The 15,351-nt window shown below is 34.9% G+C and overlaps 2 protein-coding genes across 6 annotated transcripts in view; one reads left to right on the top strand and one right to left on the bottom strand.

Annotated features, from left to right (window-relative positions):
- Positions 1-379, bottom strand: part of LOC123549627 (acyloxyacyl hydrolase-like) — a 32,084-nt gene extending 31,705 nt beyond the window's left edge. The window contains exon 1 of the mRNA XM_045337855.2: positions 245-379. Within this exon, the coding sequence (XP_045193790.2) occupies positions 245-347 (103 nt within the window). The 5' untranslated portion in view covers positions 348-379. The remainder of the gene's footprint in view (positions 1-244) is intronic.
- A 2,599-nt stretch (positions 380-2,978) lies between these two features.
- LOC123549625 (anillin-like) overlaps positions 2,979-15,351 on the top strand; it is a 67,439-nt gene continuing 55,066 nt past the window's right edge. For 3 of the 5 annotated variants that reach the window (XM_053545149.1, XM_045337854.2, XM_053545152.1), the window contains exons 1-2: positions 3,187-3,350; positions 9,287-9,422. In XM_053545149.1, coding sequence (XP_053401124.1) covers positions 3,327-3,350; positions 9,287-9,422 — 160 coding nt within the window. In that variant the 5' untranslated portion in view covers positions 3,187-3,326. Of the gene's footprint in view, positions 3,105-3,186; positions 3,351-9,286; positions 9,423-15,351 lie in introns of those variants that run through there. The other 2 variants (XM_053545150.1, XM_053545151.1) reach the window with 2 other exon arrangements.

Below are 15,351 nucleotides of genomic sequence, written 5' to 3' on the forward strand. Positions count from 1 at the left end.
TCAACGGAAATTCCCGCCCCAAGAAAATATCCATCTACCTTGAAGTCAATATTCTTATAAGCTATATTGTGCTCTTTGAAACTAGCTATAAACATACTTGTTCTGGCTACCATAACTTAACTGACACTATTATTATTTTCTGATATATATTTCTCTGAGCTAGAGTAAGCTGTTCGTCCGGCCATTTTATATTAAATCAAATATGTGTGATGTTTTTTTCAAATCAAATATTGAAACAAATTACTTGCGCATGTTGATCCTCCATTTGAATCTGAATGACAACCTTGGATTAAACAAATAAACACGAGTAAAACGCTACACAAAATCTTCCTCTTTGAATCCTCCATTCTGTGCAATGTATCATGTGATCCGTCATGTGATTGTCAAAGATTATTTTTAGGTTCTTCCTAAATCCCCCTACCGTACCCACACAGTACATCCTATCTATCTATCTTCCGTTAATGTCAAACCCCTCACGGGGACGTAGACATTCGGCCCGTCAAACCACAAAGAATATTAAAAGACTGAACTGTAAAAAGATTTTTAATTAAAAGCAAGGAAAAATAGCTTGGTTAAAATTAAAAGTTTAAAAGCAGCTATCAGGCACTTTAAGGTGAGACAAGATCAATACAGCAAATGGCTGCATATATTGAACTGCTCAGGGTTTGGGAGGTGGACAGCAGCAGGAGGGAGATAATTCCAGTGATACACTGTTCTGGGGAAGAAAGAATACTTTAAGTAATCTGTAGTTGCCGTGAATATCTTGTAACAGAGGGAAAGGAAGTGACGTGTTGGGCGAGTGAGGGGAACTAAGAAGCCTTCTTTGGGAATGGCAACTAATTCATGGTAACATCTCTTTAAACCAGAATTGCCTGTCCCATCATCAATCCCACAAGGCCATCGCCTCGGTAACCCCGGTCAGGTGGCTCCTGGAGTGGAACCGGTACCCCACTGCTCGGACTGTCTGATACGTACACTTCCGACATCGCAGATCCTTTTCCTTGGCAAAGTCAACAATGGAACATTTGCCAGAAAGATAATAAATAAATATAAAATGATGAAAATAGACTGTTTGCTTGCTGTTAAAGGGGAAATCTAAATAAAAGTGCAAGTAAAAGTTACGTTTAATTTCATCGATACAGCCATTTAGTAAGTTCATACTCTAAAAGAAATGTCAGAATAATTTGGGCAGTTTTGACATATTAGAAATGTTGGAAAGACGACTATATTTTTTTGTTTACACTAAATTTGCCATTACCTAACATATTCAATACACTTGTGGTCTGGAATACTCTATACATGTCATTGTGACAAAATTATTCCATTCCACGTAATGCAGGGTGGTAAATGATTAGCGTGAACTTACACTGCACAACTGTACAAAATGCTGTAATACTAGCAATGTGGTAGGTACATGTCTTAGGTGTGCGAGGTTCTGATCTCGAATCCCAGTAAGGCCTTAAATATGTTTCGGACTTTATTTTAGCACAGTATATTGCTGGAACATCAGATCATTATTGTATATAAATAGAAAATATCCAGTATTTTATCTCTATTTGATGTTCCAAGAAGAGCTTTCATAGAATTCATAAAGATATAAAATGCTCACAACTATGCATTTTTGAGATATTATAAATGTAGTTATTTTCATGGATTCAAAGTTTATTAACTTTGCATCAATTTTGTTTATTGGCATGACAACAGTTTTTTTAGATTTAAATGCATTTTTTTTTCATTGAAAAAAAAAGTAGATGAGGTTAAATTTTACGTAATTATGTAAAAATGAAAAAGATTTGATAGTGACATTTCTGTTTATATAATACTGATATCATCATGTATTCATAGTGACCTTCAAGACTTGAAAGCCATATAACATTAAGTGGGATACTATATGTTTTAAAAAGTAACCCCCAATTTTTCAGTTTTACTTAATATCAGAAATGCTTAATCATTGGGTGAAGAAAATGCCCTATAAAATCAGTAAAAATGAGCGCGGTGACCTGTGTTTTTTCTGCTCTTATTTGTCTTAGAAACTAATTTATTAATGTTCTTCAAGCTCACAGAGTATGAAATAGTTCTTAACTGTAGAAAAAATCCATCCTACATCCTTAAAAAGTAAGGACAAAACCCAAAGAACTGCACAAGGTAAAGTAAGTTGAAAAAGCCACAGCTGGAAAGAGAACAATCTCTGCTACCAATAGATATGCGTCGAAGTATATGGAAAATGGATCATGAAAAATATTTAGAAATATGAGAAAATCAAAGAAATCAATTTCAGGCCTGTTAGATGCATGATTACGTTATCCTGCATAGAATTTAACATAGATAGCTTACTTTTCCATTGCACTGATATAATATAGGCAGGATTAGGATTGACAAACGGTGTTAACTCAATACTTTCACTCTATAAACAGATTGTTTCCCTTGTGTAAAGAGGACTTAGGGTAAGTCTCTACTTTACAGCATTCCACATGTGAAACTGTATGTGCACAGTGGCTGAGTACACACATGTACACACTAACATAAACGAATGCAATTTAATAACTTAGAAGTAACAAACAGACACAAACGTACATAAAGAAAGAATATGCATGGTGGGGTAGTCAGTGGCAGAAACACCACTGGTTGGGAGTTTAAACTAAATATATAAACAAAGAAGTATAAAAATACATTTATTTTTATAGCTCTTTGATATAAATAAAGAAGTTTGCCGTTTAAAAAAATTATAGATCTGTATTAAGTATCATTTCATCATTTACTTCCACGTTCTCTTTACGTACTATTTGCAACGAAAAATGAAACGAGCGGGAAATATTTTTCAAATGATAGCCAAACCATGCGGATATTGTAGGGTAGGGTACAGGGATTAGCTGCAATCTATTTTTAGAAATCATGTGATAATTAAATCATGGTTGTCGATACGTTTGCCTAGGCGAAATTTTATGAGCGTCTGTCAAATTTTCAAATCCCGTACACCTGTTCGTGATTTTGCGTTACTTGCAACCGCCAATTTCAAACACTAGCGGATCTTTTGAAAATATACACGAAATTCTCCTGCATTGTTTTGATGTTGTGATCACAAGACAATGGATCCTTACACAGAGGTGAGAAGTTTTAACATTCATCTGTTGTTGTGCGGATTAAGCTGTATTTAACGGTAAATGCTAGCTGTGTTATTCAGTAAACCGAGCGCGAATATCCGGAATAATGTATTCGGCATTTAAAAAAAATAAAATGCGGCCGTCATAATTTCAAAATGGTTCTGTAATATATTGGAAATAAGTATTACATTTGTTCCATATTCAGTGTTGTTTTGTTAATATACAATGCAAACGGATAGTTTTACAGAGGTAATGTACGAATTATTGCTGCTAATCGTTTAAAACTTTCAGATTCGTCCTCATTAATTATCGACCCAACTTCCTTCTAAATTTAAGGGTTTATGAACTCTGCAGTTTGTCAAATTGAAGGCAGTATATATTTATCAAGTTTTAAAACCCACATTGTGTACTGAAAGCAAAGACATGTAGGGGGCCAAGCCCGTTTTGTGGCTTCACAGTTGAGCAGACCAACTTGGATAAAACACAAGAGAAATAATAGAGTAATCAGTGTGCAGTGTTCTGCCAAGGCTGCGATATCGTGGGAATCTTGCAGAAGAATCACAAATGTCACACTTAAATTGGTCAAGAAGCATGCCATTAGTTGCTGCATAACAAAAATGCTTGGCATGAACAGGTTAGAGAGATGACCTTTTTGAACTTTGATGAAAATAATTCATGCTTTACTGACAGTTCTAAATCTGTTCCATATTATCTTCGTTCTGCGGCAAAAATCTAGTTATGGCAGCATATATATAACTTGTCTTAGCACGAAGTGCATGCTCAGAAATAAGCGTACACGACAAAACAAGATTGCGAATGCGTTTCTGAGAGCATATTTATACAAGTTTTTCATCACAATTTGACATTTATGACAAATATGGTTCAATAGGCCCATGTGTACATGTCTTGTTATGGGTCAACTGGACCAGCCTGGTTTAAATGAACCAGCTGGTGCAAACAGGCCATCTCTCTGATCTGATAAATGTGCGTATGGGACAACCAGAACTGAGCACGAAGCGTTCATAACTATACAAAGTATATGGAGAGCTATCCTACTCAACCCGGCATCTGCGTCCTTCCCCGTCCCCACCTTGGTTAAAGTTTATTTACACTTTCTCTTTTTTCTCCTTATCTCTGTAATTACTTGATGGATTTGTTTCAAACTTAAACTAGTTATTCCTCATCATCACCCACATCATATGGCACAAGGGCCATAACTCTCACACCAGTATGTCATGAATTATCCCCCATTTTTACTTAGAATTTCAGGTTAAAGTTTTGGTGCACTTTAATTCTATCTTAATTATTACTAAATGGATTTGATTCAAACTGAAATTAGTTGTTCCACATCATATGACACAAGGTCGATAAGGCGTTAAAAAAAAATATGTATGTTTCTGGTGACCCGACCGACCCTAATTTTAGCCCCCGACCCTAAACTTTTTTTCGGACGAAAATTTGCGGGTACGAAAAAAATTATATGCTCTCATTTAGGAACATCGGATCGATGTACATTCACCGGGCTTTTTGAACAAGTCCACCCGCCGACAGGCAGTTTCTTGTGAAGGATCTGACAGTTCTGTATTCACCTCCATCGTACATTGACGAGTTAAATTCTGGATAGGACGAGTCAAAGAATATTTATTTTTATAGCTCTTTGGACGAGTGGACTTCGCTGTATACTCGACCGATCGGGCGAGTGGTTTTAACGTCGTAACTTTACCAAATTCAGAAATTATATCACGAAAAAATACCTGGATTGACTGGAATTAACCCGCGAATCATAAGGATATCAAAACGTCATGCCGGTAATTTTCCATTCCACGAGCACGTGCGACCTATCGTAATATCTAATCTCGCCGTTACTTTTGTTTATCGACACGAACACAAAAAACGCGCATGGTGCATTCATTTTTTGATATAATCGCTTCAAATTTTCAACACCGCTTAAGAAGTAATACAGTTTAAATTCTATAATAATTTTAATAAGACATTGACAAAAATGTAGGCAAAATTCTATAAAAACGGCCGAATTTTCATGTAATCACTTGTAACATTTCAAACAGCGCGATCTTAATTACTTATTTCTTTCTTAAAGTAAATAAATGATACATAATATGGTCATAAAATTCAGACTTTTGAACAGAAAGTATAAAAAACAGAATTAAAAAATCTTAAATAATGAAAAAGCGGCAGCAATTTAAATACATGGAGTAAAACGATTTTTCGCAAACAGATTTCTGTTAGCGCGGCAGAATAGGTTACGTGACCTCGTGAATGTAAATAGAAATGTGGCTTTAGAATAACGCAGTATGATGTTGTTGCGGTTTTTAATTAAGTTTTAAATGAATCTTTCAGTACAAGTATTATTTTTGACACGACACTTTGTAAGATATTCTTCTCTAACAATAATGTAAATTCTTTGAGGGCAAACAGGTCACAGAGGTCATTCGTGATGTTGTACATTCGCTTTTAAAAAAAATAAAGAAGAAACTTTTTTATTGTTTTCTTCTCAACAATTTAAAGAAGCGAGGCGGTACGATCAAACAGTGATGTTTCACATGGCGCGAAAACATGACGTAATGCCATGACAATCTCGGGCAACTATACCGCTTTGATCTTCTCTTCAGATGCCATGATACCGACACACTTCTGTTAGCTCTTTGGCCGGTGTTAATTAATGATGAAAACAAGGCCAGTTACTTAGCTTATAAACTGAATACTTTCCGATAATTGTTTTTTTCCCGCTTTCACAAAGGGTGTGTGGATGATGATAATTATGTCCATATTTTGGGGACACTTTTCAAAATAATTATTTTCGGGAAATAAGTCTTGAGAAAATGAAAATAACTAAATATTTTATGCTGTCCTAATAGGTTAGGAAAATACGGGAGGGGATAGACTTTAATTATTATTACTATCGCTGCAGTTATTTTGGAGAGCAACTGGCTGGTGCTGCTGACAAAAATACAGGAAAGAAAAATAAAAATATCTGCTGTAAAAAGGAAATTTAAGAAGAACAAATATGCCACCTTAAAAAGGAAATGTAGGGTACAAGAGAATAGTATTTGTCTACTGAGTGTTACATTTGAAATTTACTTATTGTATAATACTCCTTTCACAAAAGTGACAATATTAAACATGTCAATTATAAGGGCAAGTGACTGTTCACTAAGGGCAAGCAGATTTTAGTGGTTAGTAGTCCTGCAGGGCAGGTGGTGTGGAAAAAAAATTACACCCCTGCCTTGACATAAAAAATCATGAGTTTAAGCTAGGCTTGAACCAATGGAAACCCAAAGGTGCATCTGTTGAAATATTCTGACGGCATGTATTTAAAAATTTGACTAAAAGCCAAAGGGTATATAAAAAGCAGTGTATTTAAAGTGTATAGCATCTGCCATCTAGTAAAGACATAATTATATGTATTGGTAAGACAATAGGCAAAAGCAAAGACAAGGGAATTCCTCTACTGTAAAGATGTGTATTCTAAATAAAAAAAAAAAGAAAAAAAAAAAAAAAAATCGACCTACCTACCCTATTTTTTTCTGGCATGTCACAGGAAACATACATATTTTTTTTTTTGGCCTAACTTTGGTATCAATATTAATGAATTATCCCCTACTTATACTTAGAATTTCAGGTTAAAGTTTTGATGCACTTTCACTCTATCTAAGTTATTACTAAATGGATTTGATTCAAACTAAAAATAGTTGTTCAACATCATCACTCACATCATATATGACACAAGAGCCATAACTCTTGCATCAATAATGAATTATCTCCCCTTTTACTTAGAATTTCAGGTTGAAGTTTTGGTGCACTTACACTATATCTCAGTTATTACTGAATGGATTTGATTCAAACTTAAAATAGTTGTTCCGCCTATTACCCACATCATATGACACAAGGGGCATAACTCTGGCACCAATTTTTCATAAATTATGCCCCCTTTTACTTAGAATTAAAGGTTAATTTTGATACATTTTCACTATATCTTAGTTATAACTAAATGGATTTGATTCAAACTTGAAGTAGTTGTTCCACATCATCACCCTCATCATATGACACAAGGTGTATAACTCTTGCACCAATATTTTATGAATTATGCCCCCTTTTTGCTTAGAATAGTACTTATTTAGAGTTTTGATACACTTTATCTTTATCTGTCTTATAACTTAATATTTTTGACACAGACTCAAGCTATTAAGCATTAGCTTCATCCACCATTGGAGTCATTAAACACTCCAGTGACAGCTCCAGGTTCCTCAGATGTGCCCAGTTTCACTATCCAGCATCGAAATAGTCGAGCACGCTGCCTCCTGTGACAGCTCTTGTTCTTCCGCCTCTGAATAGAAGTTTCCGTCAAAACGTCATTCTTGATCCACCACCAGTCTGCGAAATTAGTGGTTGTCCGATTGCCCAGGACGACCATGGTTTGGCCTGGACAACCACTTTTAGAATGTTGGCTTGTCCGACTGACAAATAAAAATTTCCATCAAAATGCCAGAAAAATATGGATAAAATTATCTTTGTAATGCGTGAGAAAATACCAGCACACCATCTCAATTTATCGGCAGTTGTCAATACAGTAACCCCCCTCTCGTAAGTAATTGTAACTGGTACCTGTGTCTGTAGGCATGCACATGCATGTTGAGGGACGCCAATTATTATTGCTTCCGTTTCAGTTGTTGATGTTTTCACTGAGTCGTGTACAAAATGTAAACATATATAAGGTGGCTATACAAGGTAAAGTCCAGAAAAACAAAAGACCGACTGATGCAAAGAAGAAGTACGTACAAGCTTCCTTGCATGTAGAACTTTTCAAGAAAAATTTCGGGCAAACACTTTACTTCGGGCAACCAAATGGTAAATTGGTTGCCCAAATGACAACCATTTCTAAATCCTAACTATGCAGACTGCACCACTAAAAAAAAACAATGAACACTTTTAAGCTACGTTTCTGCGTCTGCAGTCGAAAAAAACGTTCAAACTATTTTACTTAATGTGGGCCAGGCGTCCTTAAAAACCCCATAGACCACACGAAACCCGATGTTGTAGACATTTGTCAGCGGGCTGGGTTTGCACTCTCTCTAAATACTATAATCCACTGATTTTAACTGTATACTTTGGGTCTTTCCATCTTTTTAACTTTGCATGTGACATTTTTACTAAAACACTGTTTCCTGACAGCGCCTGCCAGTCATAATCGCTAGATGATTGTCCGGCAGTAGACAGTTGAAGTTCTCCACCCACAGTCTCTGTAGGCGAAATTGAAAGTGAGTCCTTTGACTGCTTAAAAGCTGTCGACCATTCTACCCTAATTGTCTCCAAAACTGAGAATGTGTCACAAAATCAAACCACAGAGGGTGCAGAAAATTCAGATAAAGTCAAAAAGAAAAGTGACTGCAAATTTCCTGAGAGTTTTAAAGAGCATCAATGGTTGGACTACAATACAGACTTGAATTGTAGTAATATTACAGATCTATTTCAATGGCATACGGTCAAAAGTTGTTGTCCCCAAAATTTCGAAAATGTCCCCACATTTTTCTTACCAAGGGGACATCTGTCCCCACCGTTTTTGATCTGAGAATGTCATAAGAAGTAGAAGGATTGAAAATGTTTAATTTTTTTGCCTTTTTAGCTAATACAGCTTTCAGTCTTCAGACTTAAATGCAAGGGTAAAGAGACATTAATTACTAATACTGATCACATTTGCCAAACTTCTCCCTGTTTCTCCTGGAGGGAGATTTTCATGGCTTAACTATGAAATATGATTAACAAGTTCATGTTTTTCTCATAAAAAAAATTACATGTCCCATTGTTGGTATTTCAACAGATATGCTGACCTTACAAGTAAATATATTTCAAATAAAGGGATCAGATATATATACATGAAAGGACAAAGGTGCCTATTGCAAAATTTTAAATGTCTTGTATCTGAATCTGACACTCAAATACATTGTAGGAATTTTTAAGAGGGGAAGATGCCTTGGCCTGTTATTTCATTGGTGGTGGGAGTTGTCATGGAATGCTTGGTACTTGGGCAAAGGGGAATACGATTCCTGTTGTAAAGTCAATTTTAGGGGGAAATTACTTGAGTTGAAAGATTTTCTGAGGGGAAGAGGCCTATAAACAAAGGAAAGAAACTTTGCATGAATCCCCATGGTTTGTGTTTACTTTTTCAGCAATTACTTGAGCGTACTCGACAAAGGAGAGCTATGCTCAACCAGAAGCTCGGGAAGACTCCAGACCCAGCTCCAAGGAAGAGAGTTCTGGAAGATACTACAAACATGCCAGTGAAATCAGCAGCTGTAGATGATGGTATGGTTTTTCTCATTTTTTGTTTATAAAATACCAAAGAAATGAAGTTCAGGGCTCCAGATAAGATGCGTATTAGCGTAAATTACGCTTTGAGACAATGCATATACGCATGTCTGATAATTTTTTAGTGTATAAAAACGTATATGAAATTACAGAAAACGCACGCAATGACTTTTTACTAGCGTAAACAAAATCTGAATCGTCTGGATGCTTTATGTAACAGAGCACAGTCGGCATTAATTATCCCACATTGAACGTACACATGCACTGAATGGTGCTCTGTAAACCTAGGTTAAACTATTTTTTACACGCTCTATGCATGCGTATACCAAATAGTTGGAAATTAATATTGATGGTACGGTAGTGTATTTTAAAGCGGTGTCGATTTAAAATGTCAACTTCCGTTCCGGAGTAAACAACAAAAATATGTCTTTCTAAGAATGTAAAAGTGAACAATTACTCTACGCATTCTCTTTAAACCAACAAAAATGATCCCCAAAACATAGCTAAAGGTATATTGAATATTCTGTTGGATTCGGTAGCGAATGTGAAACCAAAGCAAGCCAAGGGAGAAAAAAGAAGCAAAAACTTAAATGTTGAATTGAAACTGAGCTGCAAACAAATGCATGGGTGCATATGTTACACCCAATAAATATGTTATAAAACTGATTTCTGTTTTGTTTTTTTCACATTTACAAACTTTCAGGAATAAAATTACTCCTAGTCAATTTCAGATTTTACCATTTTACTCATTCACAAAAGATATGAAGAGTAAATACTCATAGGCCAAAAAAATTATCTGGAGCCCTGAGTTTATCTCTTTCCTTCTGAAGAAAATAGTTTTATTGTCAAATTACAATACACACTCTTCGTTCATAGCTAGATCAGCATCTAGATAGTGGTAGAGCACTGTCTCCTGACAGAGCTCTGTGGTTTTCTTCTTAACTAACAGTTATTCTGGACAACTCTGAAACTACCAGTACTTCGGATTTCAACTAAATTTTGTAGGAAGGTGCAGGAGGCTAGTTTTGCATATTGTTAGCATTTTGCTTTTGTTACAATTTGTATGAGTTTTAATACTAAGAATGATGGCCCATGAAATAGCTCTTTTTTGGATTGGAAGGAGAGGGTCAGGGGGCTCAGAGGTCATGGTGATCTTGAGACTAAAATTACTTTTGCTTCCAAACTGACTAACCAGTGGGTCTACAGCTGTCAGACTTTATAGGATGATTGCTCAGGTCAGTACTTTATATCTGTTGCTTCAAGGGTTGTTGGGTCAAAATTCAAAGTCACATTGACCTTTGAAATGAAATGTATTTCAGGTCAGTAACAGATGGATCTACCTCCTTACAGGATATTTGCCTGTCTGACATCAACTGAGGTCAATAATAAGAGGTATTGCTTCAGGGTAAGCAGGTCACAGGTCAAGGTCAAATTGACCTTGAGACTGCAGGGTCACTGTTTGAGTTTCCTGGGCGTTTCATGGCTTTGGTCAAAATGCAAAGATAGGACTTTTGAAGAGAAAATGAATGGGAACTCCATATATATTGTTTTGTAATTGGACAGTCTGTCTATCCATCTCTGGGTTTACTTATTTAAACTACCATTAAAAACACATAGTGTGCTTTTGTCATTTTCTTCTTTGGTGTAACTTTATGAAAAAAAATCAGCTTTATTTTGACATGATTGCCCCTCATTTTAGTCATGGTGCTATAATTTTCCCAGCCTGACGCTGGGGCCCTGCTACCATTCCCCTTAGACTAAAATAAAGGCAATGGGATGACTGCCTGTGGTCATGGCGGTACCTTTTAGGGCTTGGCAAAGGATTGCATGTGGTCAGTAGATTACCCATTAAGCTTTTGTGGTTAGGTCAAGTCACAGTTGCCTTTAATAAGGCTGAAAATTGTTGCTTGTCAATAACTGGGATACTCTAAGACCTGCAGACTTCAAGCTTCATAGGTCAATAGATAATAGTTCTTGTAGTCATGTCAAGGTGTCAGTGACAGTAAACTTAAATCTGAAAAAAAATACATTAATTAGCTATTTCCTCTTAACAGGTCATCATACGGGGCATACAGTTTTTTTGGGTTTTTTTGTTTGTTGATCTATTATGGTCAAATACAGTTTCTGAAGTAATTTTGGTAAATCCATTTTTATTTCTGAAGTTCAAAAACTTATGTAACTATTTTTGTCAGTCTCCAAACACATCTCTGTATCTCTATGATATGGATGGATATTGCATATCAAATCAGTTTTTAGCCCAACTATTCATAGAATAGTAGAGCTATTGGATTCGCCTGTGCGTTGGCGTCCCCGATTTGGTTAAGGTTTTGTATGTAAGCTGGTATCTCAGTAACCACTTGTGGGAATGGATTGAAACTTCACACACTTATTCACTGTGATAAACTGACTTACATTACACAGGTTCGATAACTCTATTTTGCGTTTTTACAAAATTATGCCCCTTTTTCGACTTAGAAATTTTTGGTTAAGGTTTTGTATGTAAGCTGGTATCTCAGACAGTACTACAGCATTCCCACTGACTTTTTAAAAAGTGGGTACATGTACCCACATACTTTAGAAAATGTGGGTACATGATAAAAAAGTTGGGTACAAACCATACAAATTGAAAAAAATGTTCCAACTGAAACAAAATTATAAAGAAGTATATGGGAAGTGACACTTTTATTCAGCCTGTGTTAATGACAGTGGTTTGTTTTACACATGCACCATAGGGATACAGCTAAAAGTCACTTCTCCTTATAGAAAAGTGGAGAGACTTCTAGTTGAAAAATAGAAATTTATGAACATCATTTCTAACTCAGTATACACCCCCCCCTCTCCCCCACCACACACACCCAGCAAGCTTGTGAAGCAATTTGAAAAGGTGGCTATAATTTTCTTGTTTCAATATGGATAAAAACTATTGATGTGACCATTCATTTTCTTAGATAATCATTTTCCATGCAAAGAGTTTTTCTTTATTCCATAGTTCTGAAAAAAAAAAAACGTTTTCAAAAATTCAAGCAGACGCTGATAAGTACCACCCACCGAGGTTTTATAACATTTTTTTGCTGCTATATCTTGCTGCAACATTATAGCAACAAAAAAAATGTTATAAAATAAAAACTCGGCGGGTAATACTTATTTAGCATGAATAGTATCGGACTCGAATAAAAATGAAAAATTGCCCGATGGAAGTCAGTCTGCAACCGGTCATTTTGTAAATATTAATAAACAAGCAGCTTACGAGTCTTTCTTTTACAATGGAGACCAAATAATTGTGTAGTGGACGCCAGCTGATCACTTAATTATTCAACAACTTGTTGAAAAAACGTCCAAAATCGTTGTTTTTGCCTCGCACATGTTGACAATTATCGGAAATTGTCAAAGATGCAACTGCGTCGTTGATTGGCTGAATACTATCACGTCTAGTTTTACAAATTATTTGATTCGCTGTCACAGTTCTCGCGAAAATCGCACAAGTACCTGGAGTAGGCGGAGCTTAAATTATGCTATCGGCATGTAAATTCAACTCGTCTTGACATGTAGCAAATTGTCAGCAGTGTGTATTGCGGTAATTTGCGTGTACGGATCAAAATAATGTCTGATTACTTGAATTTCGGCTCTTTATCGACGAACAATGTATTTTCTGTCAGATTTTTTACGCGTGCATTGTACCCGTGGAATTTTAAAACTTGCGTGCAAGTGACTTTTTATGCGTGAATTACGCGGATTTTTGCGTGAATGGGAATGCTGCAGTACTCACTAATGGGAATGGATTGACACTTTTCACACTCGTTCACTGTCATGGTCTGACATGCACAAAGCAGGTCCCTTAACTCTACTTTTTTTTCAAAAGTATGCCCCTTTTTCGACTTAGCAGTTTTTGGTTAAGTTTTTCTATGTAAGCTGGTATCTCGGTATCCACTAATGGGAAAGGATTGAAACTTCACACACTTGTTCACTGTCATGATATGACATGCAGTGCAAAGGTTCAATAACTCTACTTCGCATTTTACAAAATTATGCCCCTTTTTCAACTTAGCAGTTTTTGGTTAAATTCTTAAGGCCTAGAGCAAATAAAGTGTGACATTTTGTCAAAAAAAATATTGTCTTTGAATTAACTTTTTTTAGTTTCATTAGACAGCATAACCATCAAAGTTTATAAAAATGTTAGGTTTTAGAAAAGTAATTGACCGTTTTTGAAAAACACAACAAGGATGTTGTCAAATTAATACAAAAATTAAAGAAAAATTGCTAAAGTTACATTGAAAAAGTCACAAAGTAAATGGTGATTGACAGTAGATAAACTTATTCTAGGGTGCACATGATTTGAACAAATGGATTTCTGTGTTTTACATGGGCCATATTTGCTTTTCAGTATTTTTTTTTCAGAATAATTCAGAAAATGAATAGAAGAAAGTCAATCATGACAAATAGAAATTTTATTTTGAGTAATTATGAACATTTAGAATAAAAACTAACAGCTTAACACATAAAACAATGCAACATCTATGTATGTGTGGATTTTCATTATTCTAATATGAACCACCCATAAGATATTAGTTTCTGATATTAGCCAATAGTTTTAATTTGACTGTTAGGGTTGGGACATGTTATATGCATGTGAATTTAGGAAATGACTAGTGTTATTAATAATTATATTTCTTCAGAACTGAAAGTATTCACATAATACAGGGAAACTTAGGTCAGCAAACATAAAAGAATATTACAGTCTGAACCTGATTTCGATTTATTTTTGCTACATGTATTTATCAAGAAAATATCAAATGTTTTAAGTTTACTAATAACAAAAGGCTTAAAACACTGTTGTTCACATTTTAGTGTCTCTAACATAACCTTGGGGGAACAATTAATCAATACAACAATAAAAATATATTCTCCCCTTTACCTTTCTAAGAAAAAATCACAAAATGAGGGAATCTTCAAAAAATGTTAGGGTTGGGACATTTTTCAGTAACATAAAAATGCTGCTTTTAAGTGGTTAGATTTATTTAAAACATTCCTTGTACAGTAATATTGTTTCACAACTTACTGTTAAATGTTCCTTAATAATCTTATTTAAAGTAAATTAATAAGTATGATCTTTCTTGTCAAGAATCTTACACTACAAGGAAGTTTTAAAATGAAACGTTTTCATTAGCTTGAAAAATTGTCACAAGAATGTTCAAAAATATCAACATAACTAGTTAATAACATAACAAAGCAACATTTAAAACATACTTTAATATAGTTAATAGTACCACCATTATTTATTTTTAACACTTTTTTATGAAGATAATTGTCTTTGTAGCGTTAGGGTTGGGACATAGTGCTTATGTTCAACAAATATGAGAACTAAAAACTTGCAAACTGTAGCAATGACTGGTATAATTCACTGATCTCCACAATGTAAACAATGTTCTATTACTGAGCACTCTTAGATTTTACAGTAAATACTGGTTATAACAGCTTTGGATATAACTAACATATTTGTTTGGCCTGGTCCTAAATTTTTTTTATTTAATGTACATATAAACGGTTGAAACAAATCTTTAGGTAAAGTGAACAATATATTAGTATTCCTGTCGGAAAAGGAAGACTGGACAATACTGTACATGTATTCATAAAGTTCTACATATTCTTTAGTATCAGTATTTTAAAAGATATGTTGTTTTTGGATTTTTCTTTTGTCATCTGCATCATATTTTTCCCTGCCAGACTTGCATAAATGAATATCTAAGCCTGCATTAATATCTTTATGGCAAATAAAATACATCGAAAATACATGTAATTTTCTGCAGTATTTGTGTGATTTAAATTTGATTCTTAATAAAAGTGAGCATTTATATGATATATGTAGATAAACTCGCTTTTCAAGGATGTAACTGACTTACCATGATTGTAACCAGAAAACAGATTGATT

The sequence above is a fragment of the Mercenaria mercenaria genome, chromosome 6 (assembly GCF_021730395.1).
Source record: "Mercenaria mercenaria strain notata chromosome 6, MADL_Memer_1, whole genome shotgun sequence".
Classification (NCBI taxonomy): domain Eukaryota; kingdom Metazoa; phylum Mollusca; class Bivalvia; order Venerida; family Veneridae; genus Mercenaria; species Mercenaria mercenaria.